This window comes from Mus caroli, chromosome 18 (assembly GCF_900094665.2).
Source record: "Mus caroli chromosome 18, CAROLI_EIJ_v1.1, whole genome shotgun sequence".
In the NCBI taxonomy this organism is placed as follows: domain Eukaryota; kingdom Metazoa; phylum Chordata; class Mammalia; order Rodentia; family Muridae; genus Mus; species Mus caroli.
The window spans coordinates 62,147,527-62,170,380 of NC_034587.1; the positions used below are offsets into that span (position 1 = coordinate 62,147,527).

General features: G+C 42.5%; 1 protein-coding gene and 1 pseudogene across 2 annotated transcripts in view; one reads left to right on the forward strand and one right to left on the reverse strand.

The window, feature by feature from the left end:
- Positions 1–280: 280 nt before the first annotated feature.
- Positions 281–655, reverse strand: LOC110284452 (annotated as a pseudogene).
- Positions 656–11,234: 10,579 nt separating this feature from the next.
- The window catches only part of Malt1 (MALT1 paracaspase), a 48,852-nt gene continuing 37,232 nt past the window's right edge, over positions 11,235–22,854 (forward strand). For both annotated transcript variants that reach the window (XM_021150578.2, XM_021150577.2), the window contains exons 1-2: positions 11,235–11,645; positions 19,072–19,238. In XM_021150578.2, the coding sequence (XP_021006237.1) occupies positions 11,419–11,645; positions 19,072–19,238 (394 nt within the window). In that variant the 5' untranslated portion in view covers positions 11,235–11,418. The remainder of the gene's footprint in view (positions 11,646–19,071; positions 19,239–22,854) is intronic.

The following is a 22,854-nucleotide window of genomic DNA, read 5'->3' on the forward strand; positions in this document are numbered from 1 at the left end:
TGCTTTCCAAGTCCATGCATGCTAACACATGTGTTAGTCTCTGTATATTTGGGAGTTGGGGCTTGCCTCTAGGGCTTTATTCATAAATTCATCTATCACTGAGCTACAACCCCGACTCCGGTAGCAGGGATCAGAAATGTCATTTCTTTTTTTATATCTGAACAATATTCAACTGTATTTATGTACCACATCTAACATTTGGATTTTTCCAGTATTTTTGCTAATTTTTTTTGATTCAATAAAGTTTTCTTTTCCTAAATGCACAGCTGATTGAACCTGTTCATGCATCTTCAGGAGCAGCTGGGCCGTCTCCACCCTTTGTGTTTCTGGGGTAAATGACTTGGGCTCTGTGCTTTGAAACCAGCTTGGTAAGTCCTACAGTAAGTAGCTCCTGAAGGGCTGCCCTGGCCAAGGAACCGTGAGTCTTCAGTCTCTTAGAGACCACAGCTGGAGTAATAACTTATAGTTCGGAACTTCCTTACAGAGTTTGTCATCTGTAGCTTTGTCAAACAGGACGAGATTGTTCAACTTGTCCCAAACTTTGCCTTTGGACCACTTCTTCTTTTTTGGCCTTGCCACCAGATTTGTTTACTGGGTCTTTGTCCTTGTTGGCTGACTTTCCGGCATCTTTCTTGTTGTTGTCTTTTGGCGGCATGGCGAAGCTCAGGGAGTAGTGTAGACCACTGCAGCCTCACTAAGATGTCTATTTTTGTTATTATAGCTAGTGTTGCTATGAACTTTAGTGTACGAACATTTGAGCCCTTGACTTAAATTCTTTGGGGTATACATGTACCAATAGAATTGGCTCTAGTGTATCCCCCTTTGAGGATCTGCAGCACCATCATATGATTCTTACATGTATCCCAGTGTGAGAAATGCTAGTATGCCAGCATCCATCTTAAGAGCCAAGAAAGTACAGAAAAATGAGTGAATTCATTACTAAATAAATGTCCTTATATGTTACACTGTAGCCAATGCAACTGTTATTGCCACAAATTTAAAAGCCTGCTGTAAGGCTCAATGATGTAATAAGTCTGTTGAAACTCCCAATACTGTCTTATTTTTATTAGAAATAATACCTGAGTTGTAATTCCTACCCTAACTGAAATTTGTCTTCCACAGTAAACATCAGCTAAATCTGATTCAAGATTTTCCTATCACTACGCCACTTTTATCAGAATGTCTAATTTTATTCTTATCCTAACATCTTTGCTCAGAGTTTGTTTTTTTTAAAGAAGGATCAGATGGTAATATCATTGGTAGTAGCATAAATGAATGTTTTTTTTAATTTCTTAAAGCATTGATATTCTGTCTCAAGGATAGTTTCAAGCCTGAAAATCTTGGCTTGAAGATTAACAAGAACATTTCATGATGCTGTAATATCCTCTTCCTCCCCAGGGGATGTCTACTCTGAGATACCATCTTTTTCCTTTTTTTGTTTTTGTTTTTTGTTTGTTTGTTTGTTTGTTTTCAAGACAGAGTTTTTCTGTATAGCGCTGGCTGTCCTGGAACTCACTCTGTAGACCAGACTGGTCTCGAACTCAGAAATCCACCTGCCTCTGCCTCTGCCTCTGCCTCTGCCTCTGCCTNCTGCCTCTGCCTCTGCCTCTGCCTCTGCCTCTGCCTCTGCCTCTGCCTCTGCCTCTGCCTCTGCCTCTGCCTCTGCCTCTGCCTCTGCCTCTGCCTCCCAAGTGCTGTGATTAAAAGCATACGCCACCACCGCCCGGCTTTTTTTTTTTATTGTGATATCTTTGTGGAGATTAGACTGTATATATGTTATTTTTCTTATTCTGACCACATAGCTGACAAGAAGTAACTACAGAAGCACTCATTTTGACTCACAGCTTGAGAAGATATATAGTCTATCATAATGGGAAAGGCATGGTGGCAGGAACATGGCTGGTCACATCTATAGGCAAGAAGCAGATCGATGAATACTGGTACTTAGCTGTCCAGCCAAGACTCCAGCCCACAGGCTGGTGCCACATCCATTCCTCAGTTAAAGATTTCTGGAAACAGTCTCATAGACACACCCAGATGTGCTTCTTAAACCCACTCAAACTGTCAGTGAAGATTCACGATCTAGACTGTCTCTTTGATTTTTCAACCGTTTTCATGCAGGCATCGACTGGGATTCTGTATATGGAGCTGGGGGAGGAGAATGAGAGTTGGAAAGAAATGTAGTGTTCTTTCAGGAGTTCTTCAGCTCTACATTCAACACATACACTTCTGCAATAAAGCATAAACCTGGGGGGCAGGGGGAACAAGAAATAGTTGATCCTGGGTCTAAGAAACAAGGATTGACACCTCCAAATAATTTGATCTCTTCATTTTCTCTTGATACTTTACAGTTTAAAAAAAAATGTGTCTGAGTCTATGTATGGTGGCTTACACCTATAATCCTAGCATTTAGGGGTAGGAGTGTGGCTGCAACATTGTGAGTTCAAAGCCAGTCTTGGCAATATAACAAGCCTGCCTCAAAAACTAACTTGAAAAAGTAGTTGAGTACTTGGGTAAGGAAGAAGATCCAATGCTTGGAGCATCTGTGCTTACCAGTGGGAGTGGCAGAAAGAGCAGCCTGAGTCCGTGCTGCATGGACAGGCTGAAAATGTGGCAACAAGGTCCAGACCTGAGACAGATGCTGTGTTAGTTATGGCTTACTGCTAAGAGTAGATACCATGACCAAGGCAAGTCTTACAAAGGACAACATTTAATTGGGGCTGGCTTACAAGTTCAGAAGTTCAGTCCATTATCATCAAGGTGGGAGTATGGCAGCATCCAGGCAGGCATGGTGCAGGCAGATCTGAGAGTTCTAAATCTTCATCTGAAGATGCTGCTAGTGGAAGGCTGACTTCCAGGCAGCTAGGATGAGAGGCTTAAAGCCCATGCCCACAGTGACACATCTACTCCAACAAGGCCACACCTACTCCAACAAGGCCACACCTCCTAATAGTGACACTCCCTGGGCCAAGAATATACAAACCATCACAGATGCTTTAAAAATTACATTTGCTTATGTGTTCATTCTGTTTATGACTATGGGGGTGTGTTGGGGTTCAATCTTTGGAACACACATTGTGAAGGAAGGAATCTGACCACAATACACACCCTGGTGCACACACACACACACACCTGGGTCCATCCATCCTTAGCGATACATACACAAACAAAACTGCATTGTTTTGCTTCCTTCCAAACCAAACAACCCATAAATTAATACCTTAGAATTTTTCAGTCATAGTGATTCCTTCACTCTGTCAAGAAACAACAGGAAAGGAAAAAGCTAATCTGGGCTCATGGTTTATAAGGATATAATCCATCATGACAGACAAGGTGTGGCAGCTGAGAACCTGCTTTCTCCAGCTATGGCCCACCTCCTGAAGGTCTATAACCTTCCAGAACACCACCAGTTGAAGGCCAGGCGATCAAACACATGAGACTGGAGAGGACATTTTCATTCAAATTTTGACATGGGTTCTCACAGGTTCATGCTATCTCATTATGCTGCATACTTTCAATCCAACCTTAAAAGATAGCTCAGCAGATAAAGGTGTGTGCTACCATGTGTCCTCAAGGCAAGAACAGACTCCCACAAGTTGTCTTAGGGCCTCCTAAGACACACATCATTGCACACTATGCCCCCAACACCTGCAACACATACAAGAAAAATAAATGAAATGGAAAAAAAAATACTTTTTAGAAGGGCTTACAGTTCCAATGCTGTTCAAAAGTCGAAAGTGTCTTCTAGACTCAAGGCTCTCAGCTATAAAACCCAGCAAATCAAAGCTTTAAGTTACTTAGTTTCAATATAATATGGCTCAGACTAAGCATTGCCATTCCAAAGGGGAGGGATGGAACTCTAACAAGAAAATACTAGACAAGACCAAGACCAAAACCTAGCCAGCAAACACAAACTCTGTAGCCCATGTCCATTATCCAAAGTTTGTAGTGACAACATCAGAACACCAACAGGTTCTGATAACGCCAGTCCACCTGAGGCATACACAGGCTATCTCTGGGTAGCTCTACTTTGTGGGCAGCCTTCCTCCACAGACATCTCATGTTTCTGATATTTACAATGTCCTGAGGTATCCATCACAACTAAGGCTACATACTAAGGCCTCTCCAGTACTCCTTCCATGGAATCTGACCCTGCCACGTAGTGCCTAGATTCGATGGCTTTCAAGAACGTCTGTGCAAGACATTATAATCCTGTGTGTTGGATTAAAAATGGTCCCCATAGTTCATATATTTGCATGCTTAGTTCCCAGTTGATTAGCTGATTGGAAAAGATTAGGAGGCGTGGCCTTGTGGGAGGAGGTGTGTCACTGAGGTTTCAAAGGCCCAGGCCAGGCCCAGTAGCTCCCTCTCTGTCTGCTGCCTGTGGATCAGGATGTAAAGCTCTCATTGCTGCTCCAATGCCATGCCCCTCTGCTTCCTGCCGTGATGATCGTGGACTAACCCTCTGAAACTGTAAGCAAGCCCCCAATTAAATGCTTCCTTTTAAATGAGTTGCCTGGGTCTTCACATCAATAGAACAGTAACTAAGACGTCCTATCATCTCTCACACTTTGTACTTGTTAGTTTTATCAATTTGAAACAATCTAGAATCACCTGGGAAGGGAGTCTCAATGAGGGACTGTCTAGATTAGGTTGGTCTGTGTGCATGCCTGCGGGGGGATTATCTTGATTACAGTAAAGGAGATTGGAAGACACAGCCACTGTGGGTGGCACCATTCCCTAGGCAGAGGATTCTGAACTACATAAAAATCAAGCTCAGCACGAGAGTGCATGCATTCAGTGCTCTCTGCTCCTGACTAGGGATAGAAAATGACTAGCTCTCTCAAATTCCTACCACCTTGACATTCCTTTTACCCTAGAACTGTGAGCTTACAGCATACCAAGGCTTTGCTAGGCTGTGACTCTAAGCTCTTTCCATATTCCTCCGGTGTTCTACTTCCAAACACATACGAGCCACGTGGTCAGGGTTACCACAGCAATAGCTTTACTTCTCAGTTTTAATTTCCTGCATCCCTTACATTTTTTCATACTGACCAACAGCAACTTAAAGGAGGAAGGATTTCCTTTGACTCACTGTTTGTGAAGGAAATGCATGGCACCTGAGGTAGCTGGCACTATGGCAGGAACATGAGGTTGCTTACTCACATCTCAGTGGCTGAGAAGGAAGTGGAGAGACTGGGGCTGGCACCTATGATGACTTAGTCCATAGGTGTGACATATTGTGTTTTGACTCTTTCCTTTGTCCTGGTCTCTGCCCTTTGTCTTGTATGCCTCCAGCTCTCCTGAACCAAGCACAGCTCAACAACTTTCCTGTGGTAATTCGCTTCCTTGTGCCTTTCGTCTTGGTCTTCTTCCTACTCAACTTCAGAGAGTTGTCTCTGACTAGACCATCTTCTAACACTGAGAAACAGAAGGTAACTCGGAAACCTGGCAGCAATGTGAGCAATCCGTGCTCGTTAGTAAATTCTGTAAAGTGGCAAACACACTGATTCCCGCTTTCCCTGTGGAGGGAAAAAAAAAAGCCGGTTTTGTGTCTGTGAGGCAACACTTGTGTATTTATCACTATTAATCACATCTTTGAAATATCTTCCCTCACTGGATAATGAGTTAAATTGATTCCTTTTGATTCTTTCACTAGATAATGAGTTAAATTGAAATCTTTGTCATATGTTCATTGTGGATTTATTGAGTGTACTGGCTAGTTTTGTGTCAACTTGACATAGGCTGGAGCTATCACAGAGAAAGGGACTTCAGTTGGGGAAATGCCTCCATGAGATCCAGCTGCAAGGCATTTTCTCAATTAGTGATCAAGGGGGAAAGGCCCCTTGCGGGCGGTGCCATCTCTGGGCTGGTAGTCTTGGTTCTATAAGAAACCAAGCTGAGCAAGCCAGTGGAAGCAAGCCACTAACATCCCTCCATGGCCTCTGCATCAGCTCCTGCTTCCTGACCTGCTTAAGTTCCAGTCCTGCATCCTTTGGTGATGAACAGCAATGTGGAAAGTGTAAGCTGAATAAACCCTTTCCTCCCCAACTGCTTCTTGGTCATGATGTTGGTGCAGGAATAGAAGCCCTGACTAAGACAGTTGAGGTTCATAAACTCAACTTAAAACAAAACTATCCTCCAACAATATTTGACACATTGTAGGCACCGGGTGAATATTGGATAGTAATTGAATGGATGAGTTTAGACAAGTGTAGTCTTCATAGTAAATAGACACTTTTAGGTCTAGACAGCTTGTTATGAAAGTAGGGTGTTGAACATTGGAGTGGAACACTTAGCTATTATGCCCAAATCACAATCAAAATAAGATAATTCCTTCAACTCTTTAGGAAACGTCAGCCAGAATGGGCCGCAAGGGATATGGCTGGTATTGTGTCTGAGTGTGGTCTTCATGGCCTCACCTCAGGGGGTGAGTCAGAGAGGTCACAAGATTGTAGACATGGAGTAAGGGATGGAGACAATGAATGCAATGTAACTTTCATTATTTTGATTTTCCTTTACTTTCAGTATATACAGATCCAAAGGCCTGTAGGTATTCTCCCAGACCAAGTAGGACCACTTCAGTTATGAACTATAGCATCTGTCCTTTTTGGTTGACATCTACAGTCAAGTCATGTTAAAACAAACAAACAAAAAACCCAAAAAACTATGAGTCAGTGTCCACACCGACGAGTCTTATAAGGATTACATCATCAGACTTTTATAGAATCCAACCATGAGCTTCCGGCAAATTGTCTGGATTCACAAAGGCTTTTATCCCTTTCAGCTAATAAGAAAAGCTCCCGGGCCTAGCAAACACAGAAGTGGATGCTCACAGTCAGCTATTGGATGGATCACAGGGCTCCCAATGGAGGAGCTAGAGAAAGTACCCAAGGAGCTAAAGGGATCTGCAACCCTATAGGTGGAACAATATTATGAACTAACCAGTACCCCGGAGCTCTTGACTCTAGCTGCATATGTATCAAAAGATGGCCTAGTCGGCCATCACTGGAAAGAGAGGCCCATTGGACATGCAAACTTTATATGCCCAAGTACAGGGGAACGCTAGGGCCAAAAAAATGGGAATGGGTGGGTAGAGAAGTGGTGGGGAGGGTATGGGGGACTTTTGGGATAGCATTGGAAATGTACTTGAGGAAAATACGTAATAAAAAATATTAAAAATAAAAAAAGAAAAAAAAAAGAAAAGCTCCCAAGGATATCTATTATCTGTCCACATGCATGATCTTCCAGGAACATTTCAAAGCCAGTGAGAAGGCTCGATCCATAAAGGTACTGGCTGCCAAACCTGACAACCTGAGTTCAGTCCAAGGAACCCTCATAGTGGAAGAAGGAAACCGATGCTTGAAAGCTGAAACATGTCCTCTGCATGTTTGCTCCTCTGTGAACACTCACGCATGGTGAGTAAAAGGATTTTTAATTAAAGATTTTAAAAAATTAAAAATCAAAGCCATATCTCCACTCACAAATTTTCTCCTGTCTTTACTTGAATATAATTGTTGATAGAGAAAAAGAAGCTAAGTTATTAAATTGTTCCTAAAATTAATGTGTCAAATTTTAAAAGTAATAAAACAGATATACACCGCACAACACTGTGGTTCACAACTAAGCTGACTAGGTTTTGTTTTGGTTTTTTTTTGTTTTTTGTTTTGGTTTGGGGGTTATTTGTTTTGTTTTTATGGGTTTTTTATTTGTTTGTTTTGTCAGCTTAAGAAAAGCTAGGGTCGCCTCGGGCGGTGGAGCACACCTGTAGTCCCAGCTACTTAGGAGGCTGAGACAGGAGGATCGCTTGAGTCCAGTTCTGGTCTGTAGTGCGCTATGCTAATCAGGTATCCGCACTAAGTTTGGCATCAATATGGTGACCTCTCTGGAGCGGGGGACCACCAGGTTGTCTAAGGAGGGGTGAACCGGTCCAGGTAGGAAACAGAGCAGGTCAAAACTCCCGTGTTGAACAGTAGTGGGATCTCACCTGTTAATAGTAGTAACTGTAGTGAATAGCCACTGCACTCCAGCCTGGGCAACATAGCGAGACACCATGTCTTTTAAGAAAAAAAGAAAGGGCTGGAGAGATGATGGCTCAACGATTAAGAGCACCAACTGCTCTTCTGGAGGTCCTGACTTCAAATCCCAGCACCCACATGGTGGCTCACAACCATCTGTAATGAGGTCTGATGCTCTTCTGGTGTGTCTGAAGACAGCTACAGTGTACTTACATATAATAATAAATAATAAAATGTTAAAAAAGAAAAAAGAAAAGCTAGGGTCATCTGAGATGAAGAAATCTCAGTTGGGAAAAACCGCTACCGGAATGCCTGTAAGCAAGTCTGAGGGACTTATTCTTGATTGGTGTAGGAGGGACAAGCTCACTGTGGGCAGGGCCGTCGATGTGCAGCTGTACAAAAATGCAATCTGAGCAAGTCATAGAGGTGAAGCAGTAAGCCACATTCCTTATATGGTCTCTGCATGGGTTCCTGCCCTGCTTGAGATCCTGCCCTGACTTCCCTTGATGATGGTAAGATGAAATAAACCCTTTCCTCTAAATTGTTTCTAGTAGTGGTGTTCACCCCAGCAACAGAAATCAAACCTGTTGGCCCAGGAGTCTTGGTTCACACGGCAAAAGTCACCTCATGCTGCATTCCTCAGAAGACATTCCCACCCTTAAGTAATGCTATGCCTACTTCTCCCAATCATTATCTTGATAGGTACCAGCATCTTCCACCTCTTAAGGGCATAGAAATTAAAACTCGGACAAGTTCAATAACGCATCCACTTGGATATCAGTTATAAGTGGCGGCATCAAACTATGAACTCACATTTATGTCCCAGAAGTGAAAATTAGGTGATAGCAATATGAGGATTTTTATTAAGAAGAGAAATAGATCAACCATAAAAATTCAATGTCTATCAAAGTACTGAGTGGAGAGTAGTGGGAAAGGTGACTGAGTAGATTAGGAGGTGGGAGATGTGAGAGGCACAATGTGGAAAGCGGGGGAATGGGAAGGGAGTGGACATGGCACTTAGCTGAGTTATGCTGAGTAAAGATGGGCTGAACCCAGGAAGGACAGCCACAGGGTAAATGGTGTGAGCCAGCGTTCAGGACCCTTTCACATAGAAGAAGCTGCCTATGCCACAGCTTGCACCAGTGGATGAGTCAGTCTGGAAGGGGAAATAAGGCTATCGAATTTAAATTAAAATGTAGAGTGCCAATAGATTAGAAAACTTAGGGCTGGGGATGTAGCACAGCTGAAAGAGTGCTTGTCTAGCACATGAGAGGCCTTGGGCTCCATTCCCAGGTCTGCATAGAACTAAGCATAGTGGTGAATGCTTATAATCCCAGCTCTCAGGAAGTGAAATGGGGAAGAAGTTTAAGGGCAGCCTGGACTACATGAGACTCTATCCCCCAAACACACACACACAAAATCTAGAAGGGTTTTAATATCCATAATGCACACATAGATAATAGGAAATTGTCCAATGATTAAGAAAAACATAAACACTAAAAAAAAAAAATGGGGAAAGTTTTCCAATTCAGGTTAAATGTGAAATGGGCCTCTGTACTGTGAAGGATAAAACGGCCAGTATCTGGTATGTGCCAGTCATTGAATTGAGTGTTTTAACAGTAACAAATATTTTCATCCTGGCAATAATCCTATATAATATAATCCAGTTCCATTTTAACTGGGGAGGGACAGAAATCAACTTAGTAAAGTCATAAAACCAAACCTAGTAGATCTTTCTGAACCCACATTCATACTTAGTCATTACACCCATGAACTCTGAACTTAAACTAAACTTTAAAAAAAAAAAAAAACCCTCAGTGACTATATGTACTAGGACATGGTGAGAATCTGGTCATTCAAAGGACTGCTGCAGAAAACCCTGCTGTCTGATGAAACAACTAAAGGCAAGATAAACTGGGCAGGAAAGGCTTGTATCTCGGAACTACCTGACCGGCTACAAATTGTTTGTTCCTGTGTCAAACAAGCCTATCGTTTCCAAAGGGTTAACAGCCTTTGCTATGGATGAGGTGAGGTGAGAGTTTAAGAGTGGATCCTGTCAAGCTTAGTCTAGATCAGTGGTTCTCAACCTTCCTAATGCTTTAATACAGTTCCTCATGCTGTAGTGACCCCCAACCATAAATTTCTGTTGCTACTTCATAACTGTAATTTTGCTACTGTTATGAACTGGAATGTAAAATCTGTGGTTTCCAATGGTCTTCTTAGTCGACGACTGTGAAAGGGTCATTTGACTACTCCTCTCACCCCCACCCCCTCCCCAGGAGTCATGACCTACAGGTTGAGAACCAACAGGTCTATATAATCCAGGGGAACTGCTTAGAATATGAACATTGTGTGTGACAGTCTGATCTGAGGACACCACACCACTACTGCTAAGATAAAATATCCCCAGGATCTAATTAGTTAAAATACACTAGACGTATTTGGGTTTTGCCGCTCAGCTGTTGTGGAGCCGAGGATGGACCCAGAGCTTTAGACATGCTAGAACAGAGGCCCACCACCGAACTGCGCCGTTGAATCCTCCGATAAGAAAATAAAATCTTTAAAAAGCCTCGAAAAGATTTCGGTCAATTCCCTTATGAGTATCTGAATCTCCGGCTCCATTACTTCCCTCTGGCAAACCCCTCCACTTGCAGAGGAAGCGTCTGAGGTTGCCCAATGGGCTGTGCTGGTGGCCTCCTGGCGGACTCCGCACTCTCGCAAGCCCCAAGGTCTGCTGAGAGCGGACGCGCGTGGGGGCGCCTCCGGGAAGCGCGTGCTACCCTCTCCGGTGTGAGGTAAGCATCCTCCCACGGTCCAGGGAAGCTCCTACGCCGCAGGCTTCCTAGCCGTGCCAGTTCCTCCGCCGCTTCCTCCAACTACACCCACCCATCCCTTCCTGCTCCACTGACTCTGAAGCGGCAGGGGAGGTGCGGCCTCACGCCCCGCCCATACTATGCCCCGCCCCCAAGGCTAGCATTTCCCCCGTGACCGAGGCAGCGGCCCACAGCCCGAAGCCAGGCCCCGCCCCTTACCCCCCGGCCCAGGTCGCTACAGGTGAAACTGTTTGCTCTGATGAGCGTGCCCCGCCCTATACCCCGCCCCCGAACTCTTCGCTCCTTGCCAGTGGAGAAGCGCCACCCAAGCCCCGCCCATACACGAGCAGGCAGGCCCCGCCCCCGGAGCCCGCCCCTCTTCTCGGCCGGCGCCCCGCGCGGCTTCACAGGGGAACCTGTTTCGCGGCCCGGGAGCAGTGCTTCTTCCTGTGAGGGCCTCGCCGTGCAGCGACTTCTCCTTCCGCTCCTGCGGCTCCCGGGACAGGGAGAGGCAAGCGGAAGGTGCGCGGACGCCGAGGCCTGAGGTGACCGGCGGGAGCTGGGCAGTCGAGGCCACCGGCGTAGCCATGTCGCTGTGGGGGCAGCCGCTGCAGGCCTCACCCCCCCTGGCCGTGCGGCAGCCCCCGACCGCGTCCTCCGGACCTTCGACCTCCCCTCCAGCCGGCGCAACCCTCAACCGCCTGCCGGAGCCGCTGCTGCGGAGGCTCAGCGAGAGCTTGGACCGCGCTCCGGAGGGCCGGGGCTGGCGGCAGCTGGCTGAGCTGGCGGGCAGTCGGGGACGCCTCCGGCTCAGGTGAGCGGGACCGTCAGGCGGGCGGAGGGGTGTGCTCCGTGGTACGGAGTCGCGTGAGACCGACTTGGGCTCCGGGGTCGGGAAGGGACTGGCCCTAGTGGCCCAGTGGCCCCTTCATATCTTCCCGACCCTCCTCCGCCCCTGAAGCTGGAAAGCGATCTCTGCAAATTCACAGGGTTGTGTTAAGTGTAGGGACGCTTATCTGCAGGGTTGTAATCCAGTGGGGTTTAAAGCAAAAGACGGGGATGTGGACTCAGCCCTCGGTACCCAAAGGGTGGGTCTGGAATGACTCCGGTAGGTAAAGGGGTGAAGCGTGCAAGGGTTGCTGGAGGTAGAGAGAATGGAAGAAGAGGCTGGATCTAAACTCATCGTCGTCTACAGTCCCACGAGTTTACCAGTCTTTACTATGAACATTAGACTCTTAAGAAATTAAACGACTTTCCCGGCTGAGAAAGAGACCACTGACGTGACTTGGGGCCACAGTCAGTGTTTCTTAAAATCTGGGATCTCAAGACTTCTCCCCTCCTGAGAATTATGGAAGACCACAAGTAACGTTTGTGTGCCTTCTATATATTTTGCAGGTGTGCACGGATATTCTATTTGAAAGTCAAACTAATAACTCTTAAAATATTTATCTTAAAAGTAATTTTTGTGTGGTAGCAGAAATGATGTCAGGTTGGTTTTTTGTTTGTTTGTTTTGTTTTTTTCTTCAGAAAAAGTTTGTCCAAAAACAAATAGAGCATTGGTTAACATTTTTTAAATCTGTTGCTTTGAGGTTTTTGTTTGTTTGTTTGGCTGGTTGGTTGGTTGCTTTGGTTTGGTTTTTTTGTTTTTGTTTTTGTTTTTGTTTTTAAACAAGATCTTGCTATGTCTTTTAACCTGTCCACAGATTTCTCTGTCCTCCTGTTTCAGTCTCCCTAATGCTGGGATTTCAAACTGGCATCATCATATATTGAAGTCTTTTTCTTCTTGGTTTTTGAGACAGGATCTCACTGTATGTAGCCTGAGGTGGCCTGAACACTATCATCAACCAGTCTGATCTGGATCTTGTAGCAGTTTTTTTGCCTCAGACTGCTGAATGCCTTGAACATCTTTATGGTGCCTTCATTTAATGGCAGAGCTTTATTCTTTTCTATATTTGATTCATTCTATGACAGTGTCATAAGTATCAGAACTCTAGAAACTGCTCTTTTAAGAATAAATAGAAACTAGGGTCTTAGTGCTATTATGAGAAAATGCTTTACCCTTATAAACAACCTTGAAAGTAGTCTTAGGAACTGCACTAGGTGTTCCCTGACAGAACTCGGGACCACTGCTTTGTACCCTTGTCAAGATTTCAGCCTGTCCTTTAACTTCTCTATTTTCTTGTCAAATAACTAAGCTTTGATTTTTTTTACTGTAATTATTTGTATACATCTTTATAAGCTTAGGGACAGAAGTCATTTCTTATTTTGTGCTAAGAACTTCTCTCAGGCAAATACATTTTAAGTAGAGAGAGGAATCCTTTGTTCAAGATTGTATTTGTTGAGTGCTTCTTATTAGCTGGAAGTTCTAATCGACCATTATTTGGGAGCCATCACAGTAGCATATGGAATGCTAAGTTGAGTGTAAATAATATCACACATATATATAGTGCTGTTTAAAAGCATTATCTTCTTTACCATTCCCGACAACTGTGAGCTTCAGAGTTTAGGATTGAGGTGAAGAGTTTAGTGTGGCTATGGGATTATTGCTCAAGTAAAAAAGGCTCATGTTGCCTGACTTTTTAAAAAATCAGAAAATGACAACTAAGCTGGACACATACCTACAATCCTAGCACTTGGGAGGTAGAGGCAGGAGGATCAAGGAGTTCAAGACCAGCGTCAGGTACACGAGACTCTGTCTCGGAGAAGAAGTCAGATAAACAGTGAACTAGCAAAGCTGAGCAGACAAAGGACATGAGTTCTGTACTGGGAAAAATACCTTGGGCTTTGGGTTTTACAAAGTAGGTCCAAAGTATCATCATTCAAGCTCCATAAATTTCTCAACTTCTAGACTTTCATAATACAAGAAATCGTTTCCTTTGTGGGTAGGTCTGCAGAGTATTCCAGGGTTAATTGTAAATCCCGTTATGGAAGGCCCTAGGCTTCCTGGAGAGAGCCTACATGGTGATGAAGACTAAAAGTCAATATACCAAGCCCTGCCTAAAAGAAGCGTGGCTACTACCAAAGGATTGGGTACTTAATGCCGGGTATTAGGTTTCTCTTCTTAAGCCATCAGTACAGTTTTGCTAAGTAAACTGTAGTGTTAACTGTTTTTTGGGAGGAACTTAGAGAAAAGTTTGAAGCCACTTTAGAAGGAGTAGTATGGAAAGAAGGCCAGTTACTTATTGTTCATTTTTAGAATCTTAGAATTTAAGGTAGAGAGTCTGATACAGTGTTTTATATAGTTTATATAAAACTATGTTTTATAGTTTCATGAGTCTTCCAAGATGGTGTTAGATAGCTCTGTGTGAGTTAATTGGGGTTGGGAGGAATGGAGAATCTGGAAATACTAAACTCATATCAATTGAGATTAGAAGAATCAGTTGCCATTAAAAGTTAGTACTGAAAGCCAGACATGGTGGTGCACACTAACCCCAGCATTCAGGAAACAGAGGTAGGCAGATCAATGTGAATTCTCTGCCAGCCAGTGCTACATAAGACGCTGTCACAAAAACAATAACAGAAGTTAGCACTGAAAACCTGGGGCTGGAGTATATGCGCCAAAGGGATATGCAGGGTCAGCTGGTGATTGTTATTATTATGTCTAGTATTGTTTGAAAAGTTCAAATGACTTCATACTGATGAAAGGAAGGCATCTGATGGAGATGGTCATAAAGGCCTTGTCCTCTGATTGCAGTGGGAGCATCTGCTTGAGGGTGTGTAACAAGTCAGGGGAGAATGTGAATTACTTTTCTAAGTCGTTGAATTCACAGCCCCAATCTCAAAATTCTGCCCTTTTTGTTTATTTTTCTCTTTCTTTTTTAACGGCTTGAGACCAGGTCTTACTTTCATAGACCAGGCTAGCCTCAAAGTTATCATGATCCTGCCCCCTCTGCGTTTTGAGTGCCACCATGCTCAGCCTCTTGCCACATTTTCCCCTCGGTCTTTACATCTTTCTTTAAATTACATGAGAATTTTTTTTTTGAGCTCTAATCTTTATTGCATAGAGGAAGAAAAAATTTTATCCTTTTAATGCTAAATGAGTTAAACCCGAGTCTGTAAGAAGAAAGCCTTGTTNTCTTTCATAAGACTAAGCCTGCCTTGCTATTAAGAAAAGACCTGTCCCATGGTAAGAAGAAGCCTGCCTACTCCTTCTGCTCTCTCTATAGCTTCTTTTTTCCTCTTTCCTTCTGCATTCTGTATATTGCTTTCTTAATTTTTTTTTATTTATTATATAAGTACACTGTAGCTGTCTTCAGACACTCCAGAAGAGGGCGCCAGATCTTGTTACNGATGGTTGTGAGCCACCATGTGGTTGTTGGGATTTGAACTCTGGACCTTCGGAAGAGCAGTCGGGTGCTCTTACCCACTGAGCCATCTCACCAGCCTGCTTTCTTAATTTTTTATGTTGCCTTATACGTTCTAAGTTATTTCACTCTGCATTCTCCCTCTAATCATACTCTCACCTCCTGCCCCAATGCAGCAATGCCCTTGCCCCCATGTAGCAATGCCCTTGCCCAAATGCAGCAATGCTCTTGCCCCCATGCAGCAATGCCCTTGCCCCCATGTGACCCGTCCAGCAGGTCCANTTATTTGAGGGTCTCAAGGGGACCTTCTCCTAATAACCAAATTGGGGGGTAGAGAGAGATGAGGGCCTTGTGCGAATAACGACACGGAAACCGTTCTGGAATGCATCAAGGCCCCTACATGAGAATTTAATAATACAAATCATAGTAAGAGTCCATTCTGCATTGTCCTCAGAGATTAGGAATATTGAAAATGTTTTTACAATTGATTAATGATGTGATTATTGGTGAGATCATTGATGATTCAGATTGAATCTTTGCAGGTACTCTAGTTTCCAATAACTACTGACCCTGATTCTGTTCAAACTGATCTAATATCAGGTACTTTAAATACAGGATTTCTATAGCCCTAGCTAACCTGGAACTTGTTATATAGACAGAGCTAGCCATGAACACAAAGAGATCTTCCTCTGCCCTTAGGTGCAGAAATTAAAGGCATGTTCCACGCTGTTTGGATAAAATTGGATGCTGCCTTCTTCCAGTTTAGACATACTCTTAGTGTGCCAACATATGTTAATTGGTGGTGAGTGGAACGGCTAAACTACAAGGATTGGCAGAACTTTCAGAAAGCTTAAAGTATCTAAATCCTCTAAGCAGAGTGCTTGAGAGTGGAGCTGTGAAACCTGAACCGAGGGGAAACCATCTGTTGCTTCTTGTCTGCAGTGTAGAAGATGCTCTTTAGTTGCAGAAGTCCTACCCTCCAGCAGATGATGATAAAAATGGAAACATATTAAAAAGATGAATGAAAGTGTCTCCCATTATCTGTCTCATCAGTCTGAATTTTGAAGTGTGCAAGAATTCATGCTTTTATTTCTAAGTGCTTTTCTACCTAATCTTCTCCTAATACTATCCTTCATTCAGGGTTTTGAATACAGTCAAGCTCATTACAATAAGAAACATCTGCTTTTCCCAGATATATGTATGTAGGTGACTATTGCCCTCTACTCAAGTGATTAATAGACATCTTAAATGTCACATGTCCTATACTTAATAGGTGCTCTCCTATAAACCTCTTTCCCTTAGTTTTCTGTATCTAATAAATTACTACATCTCTCCAGTTGTTCAGACCAGAAAATCCAGTTATCCCTGATTTTATTTGTATACACATCAGTTTTGTCAGTAATTCCTGATTGCTCTATGTCCAATATATATTTAGAATATGGCACCCACTGCCATACAAGGTTAAGGTTAAGCCTACATATCTCACCCAATTCCTTCTAATAGTTTCTTGATTTCTCTCTCCTTCCCTTCCCATTCCACCCTGTCCTGAACACAACAGTAACAGTGCTTCTTTCTGAATATTAATACGCAGGTTGGGACTATAGCTCAGTTAATAGAGTGTTTGCCTAGTGTGCATGGGTCCCATCCCCAGCACCACATAAACCACTTACGGTAGCAAATGCCTGTGTCTGGCATTTGGAAGGTAGAGGTAGGAGAATTAGAAGTTAAAGGTCCTGTCCATAGGGACTGTGAGACACACCTAGGATATATAAACCCTGTCTCAGAGAAAAGCTAAGTAGGTGTGATAAGTACAACATGTAATTCTAGCACTGGGGAGACTGAGGCACAAAACATTTTAAGCCAGAAGCCACCTGAACCTAAAACAGTAAAATAAAAAAAAAACCTTAAATAAGGCTTGTTCCTCTACTTAAAACCCTCCAATTGCTTTTCTGTCTGAAGTGGAAAAAAAAAATCTCTGGAGCTAGAGTTACAGGTGATTGTGAGCTATGGAATATGGGTGCTAGGAACTAAACTTAGATCTTTAGAGGGGTACTGAGTTCTCTTTACCATTTTACCATTGAGCCATCTCTCTAGCACCTAAAAATAATTCTTAAAAGCAAAGTTCACCTGTTTTCATAATAAAGAAATTCTTTAAATTCCAAATTCAAGTTTATAGAAACCACATCAAAGGACACTCTTACAAAAACATAACTAAAAAATGAAAGATAAAAGTTGGGTATGGCCAAGCGTGGTGGCACACGCCTTTAATCCCAGCACTCGGGAGGCAGAAGCAGGCGGATTTCTGAGTTCGAGGCCATCCTGGTCTACAGAGTGAGTTCCAGGACAGCCAGAGCTACACAGAGAAACCCTGTCTCGGAAAACCAAAAAAAAAAAAAAAAAAAAAAAAAGTTGGGTATGTAAACTTATCACCTTAGCCCAAAGCCAGTGAGTGCCCGTGCATAAAACCAGTAAAACAAGACGGTACAAAGTCCTGCTGTCACCTTTGTACCGTGTTTGGAACAGAAGTATATGACTTTAATCTGATCTTTGCACCTTGTTAGGAAGGAAAACGGGCTACTAAGCTTTTTCTCTATATGAATTGAGACATCCCTTGGTTATATCTGATGAGATGGCCTATTCATGTATCAGTCAGTGCCTGGTAAACTTCTGAATCCTAAAATGTATATTTTGTATACTGCACTCAAGTATTTATGAATCTCATATTCATTTGAAAACTTAGTAACTTATTTCTAATCTATGGTCTTTGACAGGGCTTCTTCTGCCTTTTTCAGTTGCTGACTTTATAACATTGAGATTCCTACTCAGTGTCTTTCTGAGATATCATCTTTTATGTTCTTAATATTTCTCTCACTGTTCATTTCTGTTCGTACAATTTTGGCCTTATGAGATGAGGGACTTATTCTTTTCAGACAGCAGCATCTGGCCTACTAATTAGTGCCTTCATTTTGGGTCATATTCTACTTCATCTTTAAAGAAAAAGTTAACAGAATTGTAATTCTGTTACCTGGACATATATCATGCTTAAGATTCACCTGGAAGTATATCAGAAATGCTCTCTAAAATAATCAAGAGAGGTTGAATCCAATAGTGATTATCATCTATAGCTTTGCAAACCTTTTGTGCCTTGATTGTGACAGCGACTCTTAACTGTAGAGTCTGTGATACACAAATAAAAATACTTTGTTTTAAAAAAAAAATGGTTGGGCAGTGGTGGTGCACACCTTTAATCCCAGCACTTAGGAGGCAGAGGCAGACACAGGTGGATCTCTGAAATCTAGGCCAGCTTGGTCTACAGAGAATTCTAAGGACAGCCAGGGTTACANAAAAAAAAAAAAAAAAAAACAAAAAACAAAAACCCTGTCACCAAACAACAACAAAAACTAGAAGAGGAAGAGGAAGAAGGAAGAGAAGAGAGGGGGGAGGAGAGAGGGAGGGGAGTGGAGGGGAGGGAAGGGGAAAAGAGAGGGAAAATCACCTGGTGTGGTGCTTGAGCGCTCACCACTTGGGAGAAAGAGACAGATAGCTCTCTGAATTCAAAGTCAGCCTGGTCTATATTTTGAGTTCCAGGCCAACTAGAGCTCCATAGTAAGACCCGGTCTCTAAATAGATAAAGGAAAGAGTAAAGCAAAGTTCTGGCCTTTTCCTCACTTCTAATTGAAGGATAAAAGTTAGATCTGTATCAAGATTAAATTTTTCTCCCATCTTTCAGACTTAATAATTATAGGAGCTAAAGAGATGAAGAGATCAGAGAAGGGAAAGGAGTGCTGGAGCAGGGAGCAGAGTGGGAAAGGGCCCTAGCTTTCATAATGTAATTAGTTTCCTACCAACCAAGGTTTTTTTTTTTTCTATACAGCACCTACAATGAATGGTGCAGCTACATATTAGACATATCATGAATGAAATCTGTTGTTTCAGTGGCCTGGACCTGGAACAGTGTTCTCTTAAAGTATTGGAGCCAGAGGGAAGCCCAAGTTTGTGTTTATTGAAACTAATGGGTGAAAAAGGATGTACAGTCACAGAACTGAGCGACTTCCTACAGGCTTTGGAGCACACTGAGGTTCTTCCGCTTCTCAACCCCCCAGGTAGGTCACCCCCTGCCCCCATTCAGGACTATTCTTCAGAAATTTATGGAGTCAAATTTAGAGAAGAATACCTTTTTATTTATTTATTTATTTATTTATTTGGTTTTTCGGGACAGGGTTTCTCTGTATAGCCCTGGCTGTCCTGGAACTCACTCTGTAGACCAGGCTGGCCTCGAACTGAGAAATCCGCCTGCCTCTGCCTCCCGAGTGCTGGGATTAAAGGCGTGCGCCACCACACCTGGTTAAGAATACCTTTTTTTGACCAGATAAATTGTGTTCAATATTTTTGGAAAATATAAGTACATAGAAGAGCCTCATTCCCCTTTCCCCCATGTTGAGACATCAAAAGTGTTGGATTGTAGTTCAAGAAGCAAACTATACAAAACATTTTTAAGCAATTCTTTAAAAAATTTGAATGTAACCCACATATATGATATTAGGGGATTAAGCCATAATATTGTAGTCCACAAGATGCCTATATTCTAGGAAAATGTATGCTAAAGTATTTACATGTTAGGTTTCTGTGACACACACTGAAATAGTATAGCTCAAAACACAACGTACATTTTTATGTGTGTGTATATAAGGATGAGGTAAAGTGAGGTCAGATGTTCACTATTTTTTATCATTGTAATACTTTTGAAATGATAGCTATATGAATTTATCTTACTACACCTGTATTGAGTGAGGCTTTTCACATAAAAAGTCATGTGAAGAGTAGAGAACAAGGAGCTAGAAAGATAGCAGCCCATCAGTTCAGAGCACTTGCTGTTCTTCCTAAGGACTGGAGCAAGGTTCCCTGTATCCATGTCAGGCAACTCAAAATTGCTTGTAACCCCAGCTCCAGGGGATCCAATGTCTTCTTCTGACCTCTGACATCACCTACACTCACCTACTTATATACAGAAACACAAACACACAAATAAAAATAAAATGCAAAATTAAAACAAACAAACAGGAAACAGGCTGGAGAAATGGATATTTAAAAATTAGGAAACAGTCTATTCTCCAGATAGCTGCTGGTGGACTTGATCAGCTACAGTAACATCAAGAGAGGAAGGGCATGACATCAGAGTTGTTTGATTGGGCCAGGTATAGTAGTCGATGTCTGTATTCCCAGGAAGATCAAGGGTTCAAGGCCAGCCTGACCTACATAGTGAGATCCTGTTTGAGATAAACATTGCCTGGTGGCAGCCGCACTGCAAGCCTCCTTTCCAGCATTCCATATGGCCATATGTCCCCATTAGGAGTGAAGAATCTAGTCAAGTCTAGAAGGGCTGAAAACTATGGACTTGATGGATGGTCTCTGTTTTACATCATTTTGGTGTAGCAATGTTTCTTTATATATCCAAATTGATTATGACTTTTTAAATTATTTGTGTGTACTATTATATTTATGTGTATGCACCTGCATGAGTGTATATTCACCACATGTATGCAGATGCTTGCAGAGGGCAGAGGAGTCCTGGAACTGGAGTTATAGGTAGTTATAAACTACCCACTGGTGAGTTATGGGAACTCAACGTACATCTTTGGTGAAAACACTAAACAGTCTTAACCACTGAGCCATCTCTCCAGCCCTATGATTATGTGTTCAATATGAGAAATTAGGGACAGAAGATATAGTAGTAAATGGTCAATTACACCTATGAGAAACCCAAACTCAAATTGATGTCTTGAAGGTAATATATTACTTCTACCTGAAACACCCAGAAGTAGATAAGGCTTCCTGAGAAGTAGAGAAGAGCTGTAAGTTTAAGGTTTTTCCTCATCCTTCTTGATATTGACTTCCTTCTACGACTGACACTCACCTAGCCTAGAATGTCTGCTGGATGTTCTTAGTCTCATTTATCATCGTCCCAGAATTCTAAGCAAAAAGCAGGTTTATTCTAGTTAACTAGTTTTGTTCACTTGCTTGTCACTAATCCTATCACTGTAGCCAAGGACATGGAATGTGCTGATATGCCTGGCTTAAAGCTAAGAATGGAATTAGGCTGAGTCAGCTTTCCATGAACCCCATGGATCATCAAACAAAAATAGACTGGTTGGATAAGAAAAAGAGCCAACAGACCCTGGAGATGTAACCAGACTTGACCACAAATACAAAGGGTCCTAGATTACGAGGGAGGAAACATGGACCCAGCCATTCTCTGTTTACATATACCTTTACATACCTTATTTGGAGAGTAGTGTATTGAGTTGTTCAGCTTCCTCAGCCAGAGCCTGTTGGCTAGGAAAAATGAAATGCTAATGCAGATACCCTACGTATAATTGGTCATTTCTCAACAATGAATGTCCTAAAGTGTTAGGACTGAACTCCACCAGCCTAATGCACTACACCATCTACTAAGTTCTCATGCTTAGTGAATGGGGAATCCTCTGCCTCACAGATTACAGGAGTCACAGCTCATGCTGTAATCCCAGCAGTTGAAGAAGCTGAAGTCAGAGCATCGCCATGAGTTAGCCAGGGCTACATGAGTGCATCCTGACAAGCTTTCGTTACAGAGTAATACTGTCTTAAACAAACAAAAAATAATTATAGAAATATTTTTATGTTTTTGTTAACTGTATTTTTGGGGTTTTTTGTTTGTTTTTGGTTTTGTTTTGTTTTGTTTTTTTGGTTTTCTGAGACAGGGTTTCTCTGTGTAGCCCTGGCTGTCCTGAAACTCGCTCTGTAGACCAGGCTGGCCTTGAACTCAGAAATCCACCTGCTCAGAAATCCACCTGCCTCTGTCTCCCAAGTGCTGGGAATTCGGGCATGCACCACCACTGTCCATCTTATTTTTATGTTTTAATAACAAATCTGGGAATAAAACTGTCTCAAGAAAAATGTAAGCTCTAACAAAAATCAGTTTAATTTGTGACTTTGCTCAGAACTATTCATTGAACACTTTTTGTATTCTGTTATCTTCATGGTCTCAGGCATATGAGTTCACAGATGAACAAGGCAATAATTTTTTTCCCATTAAAAGGTCTTTGTTCAGTAGAACAGACAAATATCAAATCTAGAACAACTTTTAAAAAAACAACTATAAGCCAGGCATAGTGGAACACACCTTTAATCCCAGAATTTAGGAGGCAGAGTCAGGCAGATCTCTGAGTTTGAAGTCAGCTTGGTCTATTGTCCAATGGTTAATATTTATTAATCAACTTAATGAGATTTACAGTCACCATAGAAATGAATTTCTGAATGCCTATGAGGGCTTGTTGTCTAGATTAGATGTACTAAGGTGGAAATGCCTGTTCCATGTGACTTATGCCATTTTACAGGAAGCATTATTTATTATTGCATAGAAAGCTTTATGTTTGTTTTTTCTGATAGTCCTTGCAGAGAGGTGTGGTTAGGGCACGATGTATTCTGTAGATAATGCTATGAGCATCTTACCAGACCTTTCAGATCCAAATGCAAGAAGGGGAAACTAGATTAATTTTGACTAAAGGAAGAGCTTTGGTCTGATTTTGCCATATTTTGCTCCACTTGTTATGGACCTGTAACCAGAGACAGCTCTTAAGAGATAACTGGGGCTGGTGAGATGGCTCAGTGGGTAAGAGCACCCGACTGCTCTTCCAAAGGTCCAGAGTTCAAATCCCAGCAACCACATGGTGGCTAACAACC